The sequence below is a fragment of the Zerene cesonia genome, chromosome 26 (assembly GCF_012273895.1).
Source record: "Zerene cesonia ecotype Mississippi chromosome 26, Zerene_cesonia_1.1, whole genome shotgun sequence".
NCBI lineage: Eukaryota > Metazoa > Arthropoda > Insecta > Lepidoptera > Pieridae > Zerene > Zerene cesonia.
The window spans coordinates 1676794-1697843 of record NC_052127.1 but is presented as its reverse complement, the minus strand read 5'-3'; the positions used below and the strand labels follow the sequence as shown (position 1 = coordinate 1697843).

At 33.5% G+C, this 21050-nt stretch overlaps 2 protein-coding genes and 1 long non-coding RNA gene across 3 annotated transcripts in view; all 3 read right to left on the bottom strand.

Moving 5' to 3' along the window:
* Nucleotides 1-733: 733 nt before the first annotated feature.
* On the bottom strand, nt 734-8446 carry LOC119837070 (facilitated trehalose transporter Tret1-like). Its single transcript, XM_038362561.1, has 9 exons — nt 8386-8446; nt 6435-6544; nt 5772-5891; nt 4812-4967; nt 3707-3874; nt 3120-3255; nt 2311-2540; nt 1805-1999; nt 734-1026 (listed from the first exon to the last, which is right to left on the bottom strand). Exons 1-9 carry the CDS (start codon nt 8444-8446, stop codon nt 757-759), a joined length of 1446 nt encoding a protein of 481 aa, XP_038218489.1. The 3' UTR covers nt 734-756.
* Nucleotides 8447-9626: 1180 nt separating this feature from the next.
* The window catches only part of LOC119837123 (facilitated trehalose transporter Tret1-like), a 12665-nt gene continuing 1241 nt past the window's right edge, over nt 9627-21050 (bottom strand). The window contains exons 2-10 of the mRNA XM_038362629.1: nt 17027-17103; nt 16412-16521; nt 14930-15049; nt 14311-14466; nt 13678-13845; nt 13310-13442; nt 12615-12847; nt 10929-11123; nt 9627-10584 (exon numbers count right to left, since the gene is read on the bottom strand). Of these exons, the coding sequence (XP_038218557.1) occupies nt 10330-10584; nt 10929-11123; nt 12615-12847; nt 13310-13442; nt 13678-13845; nt 14311-14466; nt 14930-15049; nt 16412-16521; nt 17027-17090 (1434 nt within the window). The 5' untranslated portion in view covers nt 17091-17103 and the 3' untranslated portion in view covers nt 9627-10329. The remainder of the gene's footprint in view (nt 10585-10928; nt 11124-12614; nt 12848-13309; nt 13443-13677; nt 13846-14310; nt 14467-14929; nt 15050-16411; nt 16522-17026; nt 17104-21050) is intronic.
* Nucleotides 11306-12238, bottom strand: LOC119837124. Its single transcript, XR_005288135.1, has 2 exons — nt 12018-12238; nt 11306-11919 (listed from the first exon to the last, which is right to left on the bottom strand). It is a non-coding gene; the product is annotated as an uncharacterized LOC119837124 (long non-coding RNA).

The window sequence follows — 21050 nt, the reverse complement described above, 5'->3', positions numbered from 1 at the left end:
CTTTAAAAAAGAGGTTGCTAATTCGTTTGTTTTTTTTGGCATTGATGATGATACCGGTTTTGGTTTTTTGTTAAACTATAATCAAATCTGTATCACCTAAAGTCAGAACTGTAAGATTTTTCTAAAATTATCAATTCTATATTCATCTTATTATTTACCGCCAAATTGTACAGTAGATATTGTTTATTGGTTTTTGTTTACTGTATGTGCACTGTACAATAAAGTGGTAATAAATAAATAAACAAATAAATATTTACATACTAATAAGAATAGCATTGACTTCTTCTCCTTGATTGATTGATTGATTGATTGTTCAATTAAATATGTCTTATTTACAAATTTTTAAATATACCTATAACTTGCTTAGCTACATAGCGAAACGGGAAGATTTAAAGAAATATCGTTAAGACGTCATGGTAACCTCCTGGATCGAATTCAATGTTTGAATAATAGTTAAAATATAGACTATTTACGAGATAGCCAAATTTAGTTAGTTCTCCTTTTTTCTATATTGGTAAGATTCAGTTTAATCCAACAATGCCAGAAGGTGGGTCATGGTTTTCTATCGTATGGATACATGTATGTGACTATGACCATTTCATTAGTACGTCCTACAGCTCAAACCGTTGTATGGATTTCGATATGAGATGTAGCTATAAACATCGAAATTTATTCTGAATGCCAATTAACTTTAATCCAAAAGCTTAGATTATAACATTAGATGGTCCTTCCTAATATCACAACTCCATCAGTCCTTTAGAATCTAGATATGTACTCATTCTGCAATTCTGGTTCTCTCTTCTCCTTTTTGCTCCGTAAATCATTATAAATTTCATCCAGAGGTCTAGTTTTAGTCTCTGGTACACTCAGAATCACATACAGCGCTGTGAGTAAGCACATAGCTCCAAATATATAGAACGGAAACTTCACGCCGATGGCACCCGCCAGCAGTTTGAAGAAAAGAACTTGGAAGAAGTCTATCAGTGATGCGAAGGCCATGGAAGTCGCTAGCACTGTGCCCCGATACTGTAAGGAGTTCACGAGTTTATATGCATTTAGATAATTGTCTGTTTATGAAAATGCTCACTTTCCAGCGGTTCTAGATTAATAAATAATGTTTATTTGGAACGTAGATACTGTGAAGGTCACACTTATATCTATTTTTATTTTCAACTTCCAAAAAAGGCTGTTTATTATTTTAAATGGTAACAGATGCCCATTTAAATTTGGTCTAGCTCTAACAGCTATAAGGCGATTTAAATTTTTGTTTTAAATATGTTATCTTGATAAACTCATCTATGTTCTTCCCATAAATTCAGTTCAGTTTTGAGTAAAAACAGACACATAATTTTTACGTATTACAGAATTAGGGTGACTGTGAGTATTCCAAAAACTCATTTGATTGTAATGCATCGGAAATAGAGAATGACGATAAGATTAGGTTTTCCGAGAATACACATTTGATTTAATTGATAAAACTAATCACGCATGTATTTTAATAATGAATCATTAAATAAATATTAAGTAATGTTAAAATAAAGCGAAATCCAGTGCCCCGTTGTGGCGTATGGGGATAGAGATGCACTATACTGTTTCTCTGATTGTTTTAAAATCTAAATCGAAAATAGGTGCTTCACTTACCTGAACTGACCTACTATCTTAGCGTAACCCAGGTATATCTAAATACGGAATTTAAAAACAACTGTCTCACCCAAATTATAATTAATTTTACACTATTTGTGTCCTAATAATAAATCAGTACGTACCGACGATTAGATAAATATTTATTTAAAGAAAGGTATACCTTAAAGGAGAATATTTCCCCCGTAATGACGGTGCCAAGAGGTAGCAATCCAGCTGAATCGCAGAAGATGCAAACACACAAAGTAGTCACGGGGATCCAGGATGGAGCGTGGATGTCGAAGTCTTTCAGTACGAACCAAGACGCCAGCAGGCACATGCTTAGACCTGATATGATGCATGTTATGAAGAGGAGAGGCTGAAGAGGAGAAATTTCAAATATTGCAACAGTATCGAAATGAACATGCATTAATAACAAAGGACACAAGGCTATATTTATCTATAATGGTAATCGTTGAATACAGTTATAGGTATGTAAAATTTAAGGTATCAATGTCATGTCGCAAGACAGGTGTTGCGCCCTCTACTTTGAGCCATTAAGTTTCAAGAACATGAGTTCCAATTCAAATTGTCTTCTATTGTATCGTTATCTATCTATTAGGAAAAGTATAATGAGACACATGGCCTTTCAAAATTAAAAACTATCCATTTACTATCAAATGTACTCACTCTTCGCCCACATTTCTCCACAAGGCTCGACGCAAGAATTGATCCCAAACATTGCACAGAACCCAGCATCATGGCTTGCTGGTTTGGATTCAATACCAGTTTAGTTCCTGAAGCAGCTTCTTGGAAAATATTTCCAGCAAAATTGTTGACTGGTACAGCACCACAGACCTCTCGGGCTAAAGCTGCCATCATGGCTATTTGAAATGCTTTGAAGAGGATTCGGTCGGTTACTGAAAATTTTTGTATTTTATACCTTAGAAGCAAAAACATTAAGAAACATTTTATATTCGTAAATTATTATTACATAGTAATAGTTCTGACTTTAGTTTTGACTATATATAACAGAACTGGAAGATTATAAATGCGAAAATATGTTTGTTTATTTGTCTTTCTTTCACGTCGCGATGGAGCTATTGTATAGCTTTTTTATGTCTCGAGATAGTTTAGAGGCTAGAGTAACATTATGTTATTTAAGCAGTCGTAATTTTCAAAAATTTTATATTAGCTTGACCTTTACTTATTCTCTAATTTAATTGATATTTATCCTACTAATCCTGAAACCCTAAAAGTAATTTTAATGCGGAAGCTCGTAAGTGTATATAATATTTATATAAATATCTTTGTAACTCTTTCACGCGAAAACTGTTTTATTTTGGATTGAATTTTTTGAATTTTGATTATACTTTGCAGTGCCATGTGCCAACTTATGTGCCAAACTTATAAACTTAGAAATACTTGATTTTGTTAGCATCTTTGTCCACAGGTGCAACCACGTGGCGCAGAAAATTTAATATGGCAATTTAACTTACAAATTGTCTTTATTAACGACTCATTATTAGACATTTCATCATTTTTCTGTTCCGCCTTGATCACTTCGATCTCTTGTTGAATTCCATCATCTACTGTTGATTGTCTTCTCAGCCAAAGGAGTACTTTTTGAGCTTCCTAAAATCACGTCATTATATTAGTCATTGTATTTTAGCGTTATGATATTTATAAGTTGAATACCTTAAAGTGTCAAAAAAAAGAAATAGAGCAATTTTTTAGATGAGAAGCCAAAAAAAAATTCAGACGAGTTAACGTTTATTTTGATAGAAGCTGCTAAGTCTTTTAGCAAGGTATTTGAGACGTAAAATTTACGTTGCTTGCTCATTAAGAGCTGTGTACATATTGTAATATTATAGTTGACCTATCACCTTGACCTTCACTTTAATTTTTTTCAGCAATTATCGCTTGAGATGATTTTTCCGTACTTAACTCTAAGCATTAATTTGGATATTATTATAGATTATTTGAATTTGATATCATTTCTCTCTTTCTCTTTTAAGAAAATCGATCAAAAATAGTTTGGGTGAGGCAAAGGGGCCATGAAATTATTCTCTCTTTTTCGTCTCACCTCAATTTTTCCAGTCTTCACAAGATATGACGGAGATTCTGGCAAGGACAAACAAAGCAGGAATCCGACCAGGGATATGCTAACACACACCAAAAGTATTGTACGATAACTCAGCATATCTCCTATTATGTAGTTAAACAAACTTCCACCAGTGTAGAAAACAGCGGGCTGGAATCATAAATCGTGAACATTATTAACCTTGATAAATTTTCGAACAAAATACCACCTCGTGATCAAATTTTTTCTATTCTTTCAAAATTTGTCATTATAAAGCATTGCAATGCTATAAAATTTAAAATTAAATTATCAACGTTAACCAATATTATAAAGCTGTAAACCTTATTTGTTTGAACGTGCTAATCGCAGGAATTACTGGTCCGATTCGAAAATTTATATATATACATAACACCATGCATGACATGGGAGAAACCGCAGGGCACAGCTAGTTACTTATAAGTTTTATTAAGCAATCTATTCAGTATGTAAACATCGCTATGAAATGCCATGACTTAAAACTATTTGAAATGAAATGACGTATTTTTACCACCTGTTTAAACAATTTAATTTCAAATAGGCTTACATATTAGAAAGAAACATTTAATTGACGAAATAGTGTGATTTAAAAAATATACAGCAAAAAGAAAATACATAACAAGTACAACAAATAATGCTGGCTGGAACTTACGATTTCACTCGCGATGTACCCTAAAATATATCATATGTGCTAATCCAGGTTATTAAATATCACGGAACCAAATTTTATACGGATCCCAAAGAGAGAGGTTTTAGCGTGAAAGAGCAAAAAAAAAAACGTCTATAAATTTCTACAACTGTGCCTCGCGGTTAAACCAGCTCATGAAATCGTAGGCAAACATTTTCAAGTAGACTTTTGCCCTCTGGCTTTAATATAATGCTAAGGTGTTTGTTTGAATGCGCTAATGTTAGGATCTACTGGACAGATATCAATGATTCTTTTACCGTTGGTTATATACGTGATCTAAGTGCTATAATGTATATATGATCCACGTACCACGGACAAACCCAGGTGAAACAAATGCTTGTTATAACGAAATATACAACAATTACAAACAGTCAAAATACATACAAAGCATCCCAACACTCCTCTGATATTGTTCTCGCTGATCTCCTTGATGTACACGGGACACGTGACGAAGGATACCGCCATCACCACACCAATCAAGCAACGAGCGATGATGAACGCCCAGAAGCTTGTGGAGCACAGCTTGAGTATCCAGATACCCTGCATACAGAGACAGAGAAATATCGGTGGATCGATCAGATTAAATCGCCTATTGCTGGTGCGTTGCACGAGTGTGGCAGAATAACAGGGAACAGGCCGAGATGGTGAAACATCGTGAAGCGTGACATCCACCCCTGATACCACATGGTGACCACGACCGCTCCGCCGAGAGCGACAGGACAAAGTTATGGGACGATCGTTGAATTGGTAAATAAAAATGAAAGATGTCTGATGGAATAAGTTTGCCTTAATTTGCTTACGGGACTCTAGTTAAAAGTTTAATTCAGGGTAGTATATCAACCCTATTGTATTTTTTACGGAACTCTTTTTGAAATGTAATTTAGATTTTAGATTTTTTTATCGTAATTTTCAATTAGGTATCTTTGCGAGAAATCACCAGAAAATCTAAATGAAATTATTATAATAATGAGCAAGCGCGTTGAAACAGAAAGTCCTCAACAGCAGAAAACATAGGGCAATTTGTGTATCATAGAGAAGATTCTTTATTCCATTACTGAGGGAACCAGTTTTGATGACTCTTTTTTATATAACAGCTGTTGTGGTCCCATTTAAATTTGGTCTATTTCTTGCAATTAGATGGTCATATAGCTTTTTTTTAATATAATTCTTAGAAGGTACTACGATCTAGGTTCGATTCCCGGTGAGGAACAAAAAAAATGTCTCAGTCTGGCAGGCCACAGAAGGCTGATCACCTACTTGCCCAGAAGAAAATTGATCAGTCACACAGACCACCCCATACTCTACCAGAGGACACGGGACTTCACTTAAAAGCATAATACTCACAGATCCTACAATAGCAGAGACCAGCAGTGTGCTTTTCCTTCCGTATCGATCGCTAGTGAATGCCAACAAATAGTATAGAGGTACCGACGCTAAGTATGGTACAGACGCCATCCAGGATATCTAAGAAATAATAGCTTTCTATCAACCACGTGGAAGTTTAGGTTCGTTAGTGAAAGGTCGACTTTGTCATGGGAAATAATGAAGACATGACAAGAAAAATTAATTTTCTTTGATCTTTTTACATTCAATCGTATAACGTAAAATAAGTTAATACTTTCTTAACCATGATAGACTTATCAATAGCTGATATATCATGACATACTTTACGCCGCCTAATAGCAACGAAAAACACTTTTTAAAATTCTATTTTTCAATTACACATTTCTTAAATTGAAAACGTGATAAAAACAAGTTCGCTGTTTTAGTTTTTAAAAGATGGCTTTGACCGATAAGTTAAATAATAATTAAAATTTTAATCCATGAACAATATCTATCGAGAGTTTGTCATTACTTCTTTAGCGTATTCAAACTTAGTAGGTGAAGCCGCGGAGTAATGCTGGTAAAAATTTAAATTGAGAATAGGAAAATTTTGTTAACTCAGAAGTCCTTAAGAAGAAAGCTAAATACGATAAACGACAAATGATTGGAGTAGACGCAGTATACCTCTATATCAGGGAGTGGTTCTCCTCTTGGTGAATCCTCTGATTGCAATAACAGAGCCATAGGGGACATCCACCCCAAGCTGTTTCCATAACTGAACACGGGCAAGCAAACTGTAAAGAAATGCATCTTGTTAAGAAGCGTTTTACGAAGTGTTAATGGAACGTTATTAACACTTCGTGCTATGAACTAAGAAGTGATAAATTTAATAAACGCAATGTAAAGAGAAGACCGATAAGATTCCCCTCTTCTCACGTCGTCAATGCTGTCCTAATCCTTCACCCCTTAAAAGCGGAAAATGCTTTTTCATGAGCGTTCATGGGCGGTGATGATCGTTTACCATCAGGCGAACCACCAACCACCAACTACGGTCACCCTGCACCATAATAAATAATAGATACTTTTCATTATTGTAGATAAAATCAGAATTCAGTGTTACTAGTTTTCGTTATTATATTAATTTCAATTATAACAAGGTTGCTGTTTTCTTTTGTGAATCATCATCCATCATCATCATCAAATCATTTTATCATTGAAAGATGATTTAGTTTTCATATAAACGTTTTCTCATTCAAATTAACAAATTATTATCACAAGTCATTATTTAACAAACTTTTTAAGTGGAAAAATTCCAAAAATTGTTTACTAAAAACAGAACATAAAATTCGATAAACTCTTAATTGTGTGACGTTAATTACTTTTTGTACAAAAGTAATTTTATGAGAAGCGTTGTTTATTACGTGAAGACATAGATAACATAATACAGGAGATATATAGATTTAAGTTCCATGCCAGACTAACTAACACCAGTGCTTGTGTTTTCATTCCCACGGTTCTTTTATTTTCTTCTTTCTAACAATAACACAGGAACAAACATTTTCAATATTATACTAGTGGTTATTAATTGACTTCAAGACAAGGCTTGTCGATTTGACGATATTTTTCAGTTAGTTATCTTAATACTAGCCATAGTTTCAATTTGATACATTAGTTCAGGAGGAATGCTCAATGCTTATTAAATGATGTACCTAAAATAAATAATATTAATAATGAACATATGAATTCACCAAACTTTCATAAAGCTGCTAAGAATTTAAATAAGAGTCTTATTAATTTATAATTATTTTTATCAAAAGTAATGACCAAGTAATCTAATAATGACAAGACTAAGAATAAATGGGACCACGTGGGTTCAAGTAAAAAGCGAATCATAAGAATCTCCGTCCGATTGCAATCGGTTCAATAGCTTTTGCGTGAAAGAGCAAAAAACACACACACATCCTTACAAACTTTCGCATAATATTAGTAGGAAGTAGATATAATTAGGCATAGTGTGACATGCGTGTGGTGTATACGTGTGCCGATTAAGTGTGTCAAATTAAATAAAAATTCGACACACTCAATGTTTTCCTTCACAAGCGTATTAATTACCTATGCGAAATATTAATTTCATAATACAAACATATTTTTAAACATAATTTATACGTTATACTTGCTTGGTGTTAATTGGTCAGTTTGTACCAAAAACTATTTAAAATAAGTTATTGTATTCGTTACTTTTAATACCGACTTCACGAAAGGAGGTTCTAAATTCGAATACCGTGCTAGCTCGAGTAGAAAAGATTTTTCACAACCATAAGATGCCGGTAAAACAGTTTACCCAGACGAAAGTTCTGAGGTAACAAGCACAAAATGACCTCCTCTATTTTCGAATTCATCCATCATTTTACAAGTTTTTCTACATACATAGACTAGCTGTCCGCCCCGGCTTCGCCCGTGTTACATATATAGCCTATAGCCTTCCTCAATAAATTGGCTATCAAACACTGAAAGAATTTTTCAAATCGGACCAGTAGTTCCTGATATTTATGCGTTAAAACAAACAAACTCTTCAGCTATATAATATTAGTACAGATTATAAATAATGTAATAGAAAATTTTCCACAACACCTACTCGTAACAGCACATAATATTTGGTTGATTTTACTTCCAAGGAATAATATCCTAGTACTCATATTCACGACTGCACAACACGACACAGTTGTTAGAACTAAATAAATTTACACATTTGTAATTAATCTGCAATTCGCTGTTCTTTGGTTATTGTATTGTAGTTTTTGGGTAATATAAATATATTTTTGTATACATAATAAGTTCGTGTTAGGTGAACTTTTTATAACTCAGGAACGGCTGTACCGATTTAGATAACAATTGGCAGAGGTGGGACTGGACATGAGATAGTTTTATCCCTGACTTGTCAACTACACAGGCGAAATCGGCATCGGATTTTTAATACATAAATATATTTTTTTTCGATCAATTATCAAATATTTTATTAGGTAACGTAAAGGTAAAATAAATTTCGTTTGACACCAAGTAATAAAACATAATAATGAAGGCATTAAAATGTGACAAAAACACGAGAAACGGAATCGTTAAATACAATTTCATTGAATTTATCACTTTGTAAATACATTTAAACAGCTATTTGTACGTAAAATTTAATTTATATGAACCCATATAAAACTAACATTTGTTTATTCAATTATTTATGACATAGTTTTACCATTGGATTCTTCTAGAAGCACTATTGAATGGTCATGACATAGTTTTACCATTCGATTCTTCTAGAAGCACTTTTGAATCGTCATGAAAAAGTTTTACCGTTTACCACTGGTAATACGAATCATTTTCTAAGCTAAGAAAAATTTCCTGGTGAGGGACTGCTGTTGATTCATAGTTCCGATGTTTTTATGTCATCGTCGGTAGTGGAATGGGTCGCCTGATGGTGAACGTTACCACCGCCCATGGACGTTTGAGTGGTTTGGAAGTCTATTAAAGAAAACATCTCTCATTCTCAATACGTTTTATTTTTTTCTATATTTGATTTTTAAAGTTTTCAGTAGCTTCTCCATTGGTTTAATTTTACATAAGGTGATAAAAAAGTTTTCATTTTTACATTTAACAATAAAAATGATTAATTGTTAAATGCACAATACTTATTAAAATAAAAAAAAAAACACAAAAATATTTTGCAGTGAAATTTTAAAATAATAAGAATGTACGTACAAACATGTACGTACATATTTATTTCTTTAATCAGTCTGTTTAATTAATTTAATTAAAATGCTTTTCATTTTAATATAATTACATACTGATACATTTTAATTAGACTTTTATGGAAATTATGTGAGATTATAAAACAGCTTTTTTATGCTATCCGTTTTTTATACATTTAAGATAAAAAAAACATGTTAGATATGTCTTTTTAGTCATTTTTTAAAATTATGATTTTTTGGATATTCCGATCATCAAAACAGCTGGGCGGATTTTGATGCAACGTCATTTACAAAATCAACACGTAAAAATAACTTTTAAAAGTCATATTCCTAAAATTAAAAGGTAAAATAATAAATAAAACAAAGAAATGGGTCGGTGTTAAAAATAGGAAAATTAATTTAAATTTATAAAAATGTATAGCCTCTAGTTATTAAATGCACAATATACAATACCTATGCTAATATAAATAGGAACATAATATCTAAAAACAAGCAAAACATCGTCAATGATTTACCTCTGTATGTATTATCTCAAAAATATCGAAATAACATTATTTAAAACAGTCACAACTAATTTCTACCAATTGCCTGTTACTACATTTACTGAAACAACATTTTTGAAAGGATCCATAATTTGCCGTCTATAAGCTATTTAATTTAAAATGAAATTGCGATTTGCCCAGTACAGTTTGCTCCAGGATATATTTACGTCAGATCAGTACCAAACTCAGCGCACAACGGAGCCATTTCATTAAGTTGGTTAATCTTCAACTCACATTCAACATTATTACAAAAGACTTATCAACTATTACAAGAAAGTCATTTTAAATTCTACACTATTACCCAACGTCCTTTCTTCCTACTATCCTCTCTTGCTTTGGTCGTAAATCATTGTAAATGTCTTCCAGACTTCTATTCCTTGTTTCAGGAACTCTAAATATGACGTATAATGCTGTCAAAAGACACATAGTGCCGAAGAAGTAAAACGCTGCGTAGACTCCTATTGATTTCGCAAGAGGCTTGAAGAATAGCAATTGGAAGAAGTCAGCTATGGAAGCGATCGCCATCGTTGTTGCTAATACTGACCCACGATACTGTGAAGAAGAAAAAGAATACATCATGGTTATTTAATGATTGATTAGACGCTCGTCCCTGCTCCTCTCGGATATCAAGATTCCTGATTTACCCCAAGGGAGCATTTAATCGGGATAAGTATCCTATCACTCAAGTCACCTCATACCCTGTCTGTATACCAAATTTCATCAAAATCCGTTTAGTAGTTTCAGCGTGATTGACGGACAAATATCCAAACAAATAAACTTTCACATTTATAATATTATAATGAGTATAATACTGTAGTAGTATTAGAGATGTGAATAGTGTGATTAATGACAGATTTTAGGATAAACAGGCATGATCATAAATCTATAAAACTCACCTTATAAGAGAATATTTCACCCGTGATTACCACAGATATGGGCATAAGCCCAGCTGCATCACAGAAGATGCATACACATAACGTGATGACGGGTATCCAGGCTGAGGTGATGACGTTCAAGTCGGTGATGAGGAACCAAGTGGCCAGCAGGCACATGCTGAGGCCAGATGCGAGGCAGGTTATGATCATAAGCCTCTGGAAGGCAAGATATTGGTTTTAAAAGGAGTGGTAGAATCATTATTGCAGTTATGGTGCAATAATATAACAATTTGAATTGTTAAATGCATATTATTAGTATAATGTTAAGTGGTATTTAGTATTTGAGACATTATTTTTGCAAAAAAGAGACCGCTTTAAATTGTCAGAACTAGACCAAATTTAACCCTTGGCATGCCTGGTGGGCATAAGTTACACTGTATGCCTGGTGGGTCTCTCAGACCCCGATTTCAAAATAGCATTTTTTTCAATAAATTTTATTATGTTAGGTGATTTAATGATTCAAGACGCATGTTTAAAGGGCAAAAAAGAGATAGTAAAAAAATCATATTAGAAATTAATCAACTTTATTAAAATATTGGAAATTAAAGTTTAACTCAAATTTTTAAGCAAAATTTCGTGACTATAACTTTGTTAACATATAATTAGTATCAAAAGTATTGAGATCATAATCAGACTTTAATCCAGTGTGAGGCACTATCATATACTTAATCTTAATAACAAAATAATTAGTCTTCATCCCTTGCATTTACACTTTGTAAAGCTTTGTTCGGTAACACTTTGCGCATTGAAAAATCGAGTAGAGAAGACAAATGTGACAACTACATGTCTCACAAATGTACTGGGTTTTCCGATCTTTTTTCGCGGGACAAACGTATCATCTTCGTCAAACTCTTCTCCACTTGAATCAAATGCAGCTAAGTCTTCAACATCCAACTCTTGGAATAATAAACTTGCTATGTTCTAGTCTGTTAGTTGTTTATTCATGATTAAACTGAAAAAAAATAAAATAGGATAATGTAATGTACAAACTAATATTATTTAACGGACAAATTCCAATATTTATAAGAAAAAAGAAAAATTAATACTTACAAAATAAAGTCACGCCGTATGCCTGGTGGGGTCTGTGGGACCCGGAGGCACTTTACGCAAGTCCTTTTACGCTGATAGCTCACTGCGGACTGAGGAAGCGGGTGGAGGGCATTCCGCGATTAGTAACGGCCAGCTACTAAAAACGGTGAGGCTCGAAATTCAAATTTAAATGAACTACAACGGTTCGCGCGTTGGTGTGGGTCTGACAGACCCTACCAGGCATGCCAAGGGTTAAATGGGACATGAGAAGTTGTTGAATATAAAAAGAATCATCAAGGTCGGTTCACCTAGTAAAAGGTAATGAGTTAACAAACAGAAAAATAAAGTTAAATGGAGAATCTCCTCCTTTTTTGAAATTTTGAAAAAAGCACCACTTTTTGTTACGAAATCTTTATATGTTACGTGATGTACATAGGGGTGTACAAGGAAATAATTTTACGGTTTTTAATTATTTTTTATTATGATGTTAAATCGCTTATTTATAGTCTTCCTTGATATTTGGACTATCCTTAACAAAACTATTTTCAAGCTGATTTTCAGATTAACTGATAAAATGTAAAGAAATTCTTCTGTGATTTTACATTTGTATAAATTCACCTTTCTACCAAACCTCTCAACCACACTAGACGCTAGAAGTGACCCACTGAGCTGCACTACACCAAGCATCATGGCCTGCTGGTTCGGACTGAGCACCAATCCCGTGTCCTCTTTCGAGGCCAAGTTAAAGATGTCTCCAGCAAAGTTCAGTACAGGAACTGCACCACATACCTCCCTGGACAAAGCGGCGACTAAGGCTATTTGAAAGGCCTTGAAGAGAATTTTGTCTGTTACTGAAATATAAACGTTCTGTTAGTATTACCATAGAATCAATAGGTACAGAAGAACCGCTTCCGCACAGCACAAGCTTCGCCAGATTAACTGTTAATAAACTTGTATATAGTTCGACGACATGTGACATCTGCCAACCCGCACTTGGCCAGCGTGGTGGATATGGCCTGAACCCTCATAGGAGGCCTGTGTCCCTAGCAGTGGGAACATTAATATGAGCTGGTGTTGATGATGATGAAACTTTTATATTATTGATCGTCTATCTTTACTTCACTCCTATTTAATATTTGATGTATCATGTGCGTTGAATTTTAATATAGGAAATGTCAAAAAATTTATGGAAAATCAAACGTGCTTCAGCTTGTAGGAAAATGGCGCGAAGACAGAACAACTTTGTTTCAGTTAATAACAGCTATACGACGGATAAATTAGAATTAAGTGGGCCTTTTATAAAAGAATCTTACGTATGCTTTTCAACATGAATTGTTTATTCTCTTCGTCTCTTTTCTGTTCTTTCATTATGACTTCTATTTCGTGATGTATCACGGTGTCCACAGAACTTCTGCACCGGAGCCAAGCTAGTGCACAGGTTGCTTCCTAAAACAATGATTTCTATTATTAACTTTACCATATTTCAATGTTGAAAGGGACATCATCCAAACGCTGGTTTATGACAGCAGTAATGGGCAGTGATGATCGCTTACCATCAAACAAATGTTTTTATAAATTCATAAATTTCTATTAAACAACTTAAAAGGAAAGACACCATCGATTAACTTACATATATATTAGCCTGATTAGAGTAAAAATTCCAATTAGATTTTGAATTTACCTCCACTCTTCCTTTCTTCACTAGATACGAAGGTGACTCCGGCATAGCAAGGAACATCACAAAATGTAATACAGGTATCGCTAAGAACACCCATAAGATCGTATTGTAAGTCAATAGGTCGCCAATGATGTAGGCAAATAGACTGCCCGTGCCGGCAAAAAGTGCTCCCTGGAATGGATGTCAAAATTGTCATGAGTCGAGCTGCTGTAAATGTGTTTTCCAGATTTCCAAAAAAGAAGGAGGTTCTTAATTCTACTGTGTTTTTTTATGTTTGTTACCATAGAACTTTCGACTGGGTGAAACGATTTCATTTGAACGCTGCTGCCTCTCGTGCTGTCTGATGTAAATTTGGTCCAGTTCTGACCTTTGAAGGCGGTTCAGTTTTGTTTTAATTATAATTATTATTCGTATGTTCATGTGTTTTCTTTATCCTCTTCAAACGTGTAACAGCGGCAGCATGAATTCAGCGGAGTTTCCTTTACATATGTTACAATAATAATGACAGTTTAATTACCTACTATTATGGGAATCTTTAAACGATTAGCGTGAGTTTTTAAAGCTATTTTTTTCTTTAAATATCAAAATAGCACGACAGCGTTCAAAAAGCTTTTAATGTTGATAAAAAGAGCTCACCCAGCATCCCAAAGCGCCTCTTATACTGTCTTCACTAATCTCCTTTATGTAAGTCGGACAAGTGACACACGATCCGGCCATAATGATCCCGACAAGGGTGCGAGCAATGATGAACACCCATATTTTCATAGAAAATAGCTTGAGCAGCCAAATTGCCTGAAACAGTCATCTTCGAATCAGAATTCTCGAAAATTCTGGAACATTCAGCCGGTTTTTCAGCCGTACTGTTTTTATTAAAATATTGTGTGTGTATGTGTGTGTATTGTATTGTATTGTGTGTGTACATACCTTCTTAAGACATACGTATTATTAAAACACAAATTTAACGTAATATTAATAAAAGTACTTTAGGATTTTGGCGCTACATACTGTATTACAGGCCACGGTTTAGTTCAATCTGTATGCACGTAATTTTGTTTATATAATTGTGCGAGCTAATCTAAGAAACTATTGGTTTTGAATTGAAAGATAATTTTCATTTTCGATAATCCATTTATTAAGGAAGGCTTGTAATGTACTAATAATTTGTATTTCTTAAAAATTATGAGGCAAAACCACGAGATTTTCGATAGCAATAATATATACAATGGTAACAAGTATACAATTAAATGATACTTACTGCTCCAGCCAGAGACATGAATAGAAGCGTGGTCTTCCTTCCGAACCGGTCTCCCAAGTATGCCATGAGATACGTGGCTGGCACACAGGATAGGTATGGTAACGATGCCATCCAGGATATCTGGAATTATTTGATAACTATTTTATTCATTATTTATAGTACATATCACCGAAAAATAAGGTGACATTGTAAAAAAGACCATGCCGGTACATATGCACTATAAGGCGGCCTTATTGCTCAAGAGCAATCTCTTCCAGGCAACCTTTTTGTAAAGGAATGTTTAACGTGTACGCGATGGCACAAAGCAATAATTAATATATTACAATGAAGAAATCTGAACCTAGTCAAGCTAAATGTTATAAAGAGGAATATAAGAGAGCTTTATGTGTTTGTATCCAATGAGCTCCGAAAACAGGAGAAATTTGAATAATCCTTTCCTGGGTGACATGGACTACATTCTTCGAGCGATTGGTTGAGTAAATATCTATACTAATATTATAAAGCTGAAGGTAAGGATAAGGCCTAAGGAAAAAAACTTAAGACAATTAGCAAAAAGCGGCCTTATCCCTAGGTAGCGATCTCTACCAGGCAATCTTAAAGGAAAACAAACATCCAACAACAAAGCAAGAATAAGGCAATAATTTTGAAAAAATAAATAAAGTTGAAGTAAAAAATAAAGAAAATACATTCTATAGATTATGTAATATATTCTAATATTACTTAACATGTTGTTATCTTCACTATGCGACTTACTATGTTTCTTATTATGAAAAATTAACTGTTATTTCATATCAGTAATGTATTTTATGCATATTGTATGTTTTCCTTATCGACACACTGAAATATGTATTGATAACATAAAATATTTTTTTTTTACCTTGGAATGCTTGATAAATAAGACGGCTACGGTTTGGCAAAAAACGCGGGTTTGAATCCCGCCTAGTGATAAATTTTTTTCTATTCTTTCAAAATTTCTCAACATAAAATATATTTTTTATGCCATATCGGGCAACTGAGCTGGTGGTTCGCCTGATGGTAAGCGATCACCACCGCCCATGAACATTCGCAGAGGTAGTGCCTCTGCGAATGCGCTGCCCGCTTTTAAGGGAAGGATAAGGAAAGGATTGGAGGTTAGAAGGAATGAACAGAGAAGGGTGAGGTAAGAGAAATGGGCCTCCTATGTGAAAACGAAATTCGATATTCCACTATAATCTCGGATTTATTCTGTTTTTTTATATTGTACTGTTCCTGTAATGCCAATCTTATCCTACTAATATTATAAATGCGAAAGTTTGCAAGGATATGTGCGTGTTTGTTGCTATTTCACGCAAAAACTACTGAACCGATTGCAATGAAATTTGGTACGTAGACAGTTGGACAACTGAAATAACATATAAGCAACTTTTTATCTCGATATTCCTACGGGATACGGATTTAGGCGGGTGAAACCGCGGGGTGCAGCTAGTATACATATAAATTTACTTCTCCATCAGTAAGGGGTACCCCTTTGGGGGATTTGTTTGACTGTAGCAGTAACGTCATTGGCGACATCCATCCTATACTCGTTCCGTAGGTGAAAATGGGCAGACAAACTGAAAAAAAAAGTACACATTGCTTGTGTGTTACCTCAGCTCTGTATGATTCGTTTGTGTATTTTTAAAAATGACTAGATTACTATTACAATGTTACAGTGAGATCGTGGAAAACGTTACTTTAACAACAACACGACTCTCGTGATACTGTAAATTGTCAACTGTACTAAACCACTTGCAATTTAACGTATTATATTTCGTATTATACAAGTATACTGCTACGTTTCGTTCGGTGGCTGGGGGAGACGGAAACCCATATCCTTTTCCTTACACTCCCCAGTCCTTTCGTTTGTACCTCTCTACAATCCTTTCTTAATCCCTTTCCAATTTGAAATCGGTAATCTATTCGTTGAGGCGTTAGGCCTTAATCGACCTGTATTCGACCTTACGTCTCTCCAAATGTTTATGGGTCGTGATAGCGCTTACCATAAGGTGACCCACCAGCTCCATTGCCGACGATGCTATAAAAAAGTATTAATTCCCATAATAATTAAAGGATACTTACTCAAAAAAGCGCATATTATTTGATTCACTTTGCTCCCATTAGTATATAAACTCAACCTTTTCATCCCTAAGTTAAACCTGTAAAAAAATATCATGTATTACAATTTATAGTTATTTGGCAATATTATAAATCAAAATGCAGTGGTGGCTCAGTGGTGAGACCCTCGGACTTAATCGATATTTCGGGGTTCAATACCGGGCGAGCGTGCAGGAAATAAATTGATTTTCAATTTATCTGCACACGTGGATAACCATACCACTGCTTAAAACGGCGAAGAAAAACATCGTGAGGAAACCGGCATGTCCACGAATCAAAAAAGTTCGACGACATGTGACATCTGCCAACCCCCACTTGGCCAGCGTGGTGGATTATGCCCTGAACCCTCATAGGAGGCCTGTGCCCCAGCAGTTGGAACATGTATGGGCTGATGATGATGATGATGATAAATCAAATAGGCACTAGAATAATTACTATGAACAAGTAATTCTTTTAAACGCGTTCTGTATCGAATTGAAAAATCATATGAATGATAACGATTTTATGCTTAACACACACTGACGTCACCAATTTTCCGTTCTAACACATTAAAATTATTGAAGTTCTTTACTATTAGTTACTATTTTACATTTAATTTGATAGTCTATTTATAGTATTGTCTTGTGTTTAATTTTACGCGAGTATTATACATTTAGAAATGAAAAACTTTTATTATATATTTAAAAAATAAAAAAAATTAACGGATTTTAAACGCGATTTAATCATTATATTATTAACCTGACGTTTCGAACACTTTACAGCAAGCGCGACCACGAGGAGACTGATAAGGTTAATAATATAATGAATAAATCGTGTTAAAAATCTAATTGTTTCTACCTATATAATTGTATGTATGTATTTAACAGTTTTAATAAAGACTTTATTATTATTTTATTACCCACTAGCCGCTCATCCGGGCTCTGCTCGGGTTGACCCGTTAAAAACGAAATAAATTATAGCCTATGACACTCGCAGATAACGTGGTTTTCTATTGGCGAAATATTTTTAAAAGCAATTCAATTATCCAGAGATTATTCCCTACGTCCTCCTAACTCATCCACGATCTCAGAAAGTCCTACCTCTTTTCAATCAAAATATACATAGCTCAAAGGTGACTGACTGACATAGTGATCTGACAACGCACAGCCCAAACCAATGGACGAATCGGGCTGAAATTTAGCATCGGATAGATGTTATGACGCTAAGAGAGGATTTGGTAAATTCTACCCCCAAGTGGATAAGATAGGGGATGAATGTTTGTTAAGAAAATTTATTAAGACGATGAAGCTGGCAGGCGACAGCTGGTATTAATGTATAGAGATAGATTCTCTTATAAGCTGGATAAGAAAGAAAGAAAGAATGAAAACACATCCATATTAACACACACACAACAGATCATAATGAAGAACAACAGAAGAGAAGAAATAAGAAAAGAAGAAAAACAAAAAGCAATGGCTTGACTTAACAACCATGGAAACACATAAAATTTTATCCCAACGGGTCCGTTTATAGTTGACATACCGATAATTGTGCTAACTCCAGGGTCCAATTGTATTTTTAAACCATCCAGGTTTATCGTTCAAATACCCGTAAAATTACAACCTGATCGGTACAGTCGCTTAGAAGTTATGTATGTGATATTATTCGATATATATAAATGTAAAAAAGATAGGAAGGTTCGAATCCTGCCTCGTGATCAAATTTTTTCTATTCTTTCAAAATTTCTCATTTATAAAGCATTTCAATGCTATAAAACTAAAAATTAAATTTAACAAAGGCCGCGTTCCATCGATACGATATTGTAATCATTGAAATAATGTTTCGTACACCCTTTTGTCCCGTAGGTCTACATAATTCCGGTAAGATTAAGCCTTTATTCATATGGGATAATGTTGGCTTCTAATTCGAGTAGATAAATTCTAAGTGAGTTTATCCAATGAGGTCATTAAGTTTCGGATCCTATTAAATACATACAAACCATAAAATTTATCTCTTCATAATATAAGTATTCATTTTTACCATTATACCCTTATCACCTTACACTAAATAGATGAACGACAGTGTGTTTGTCTGTCCCATGATAAAACAACTAAATCGATTTAGCTATATATTCAATAACTTCTCATGATTCTTAAATATGAAGACCGAGCCAAAACTACTAATTTGAACTCATATTGATACGTAACACTATAAATGGTGATATGCCCTGGTACATCGGATGACCCTAGTTAAAAGATAACAGCATTAAACAGGCCATTGTGATCACTTTAATAAAGTGCTCGTCATCCATTATTTGATGCGATGTATGACAATAGATTGAACTTGCTCTAACTACTGTTAATATTATCACACTAATATTATAATTGTGAAAGTATGTTTGTCCGTCAATCACGATGAAACTACTAAACTACTAAACGGCTGACGGATGATAGGATAGGTTCTAATTGTTAAAAGAACACGCTATGAAATTATTATATCCTTAAGCATATCATACATTATTTCAGATATTTTTAATACAGTGAATCATATCATATACTATATGACACTGTTAGCTGCACCCCGCGGTTTCACCCGGGTAAGTCCGTATCCCGTAGGAATCTCGGGTTAAAAAGTTGCCTATATGCTATTCCAGTTATCCAGCTGTCTACGTACCCAATTTCATTGCAATCGGTTCAGTAGTTTTTGCGTGAAAGAGTAACAAGCCCACACACATCCTTACAAACTTTCGCATTTATAATATGAAGTAGGATAGGATGACTAGCATCGGTTGCATTTGAAAAATCTTAATCAATATAACATGCAATAAAATAAAATACACTACCTACTTGATATCTACTTCTATTTCCACGTTTCAGTTTTTAATTTATTTTTTATTTGTTTCTGATACTCATGATTAACACATTCAATTACAGTGCAGTTTTTAATTACTTTATTAATGAGAAACTGTTTTTTTTTATAAATTTTACATCTCATAATTAACTGCAAAATGCTACATAATAAATATAAAAAAAAATGTTTAAATTACTTGAAGTCACCCATATGTTTAACCGACTTCAGAAAACGAGATTATCAATTCGATTGTATGTTTAAATTTTTGTTATCTCAGAACTTTTGAGTATGAGTTACAATTGAGATAATTCTTCTGTTTTTAGAGTTATTTTCTCCCGTGTCCTATTTATATTTGATCCAGGTCTGACAATTGTCAGGCAGTTTATGTATTTTTTTGTGAAATTTAATTATCGTTTCACATTTAAACACAAAAAGTTACCAATGTCTTTGTTTCTATTACGCTCTTTTATTAAAATTATTCTATATATAACTGTTATATTTTATTTTATTTAACTTTTAAATTACTTTGCTTCGCAATTTGCATTTAGACACTATTTTGAATTGCTAAAAAATATCTTTGTTTTTATTTATATTTTTCTGGTAAAATTTGATTGAAAATGTTATATTGCTATTAAATATATTAATAAAAAAATCATGTATATGGTACGAATATAAAGCATTGAAAACTAGGTTTTTATAACTAGATGTTATTATATTGTTTATTTTATTTTATATTTTTATTTTGAGCTCAAACCGAGATTTGGTTTGTGATAATAATATAAATTGTGAAAGACATTAACTTCACATTTATTTTACATTTAGACTGGTTTAGAAATGTTTTTTTTAATGTGCGTTCATGTACTTATATATAATATTCGAATGAATTAAAATGTTTTATATATACATAAATGAGTTACCGATGTTGTAGCGTACACACTCATATGAAATTTTTATGATCTATGAATTAATGGGTTAAACCCGTCCATAATCTACGAAAATATGCAATTTTCTAAACGACTAATTTCTACAATTTTCTTATGTTAAAACATTTAAGACCCTATATCAATAGCAATAAGCTACATCATCTACTTAGTCTGGCCATAAATACTGTTACACTTAATTATAAAAAAATATTACATTTGAATTTCGAATCTGTCAT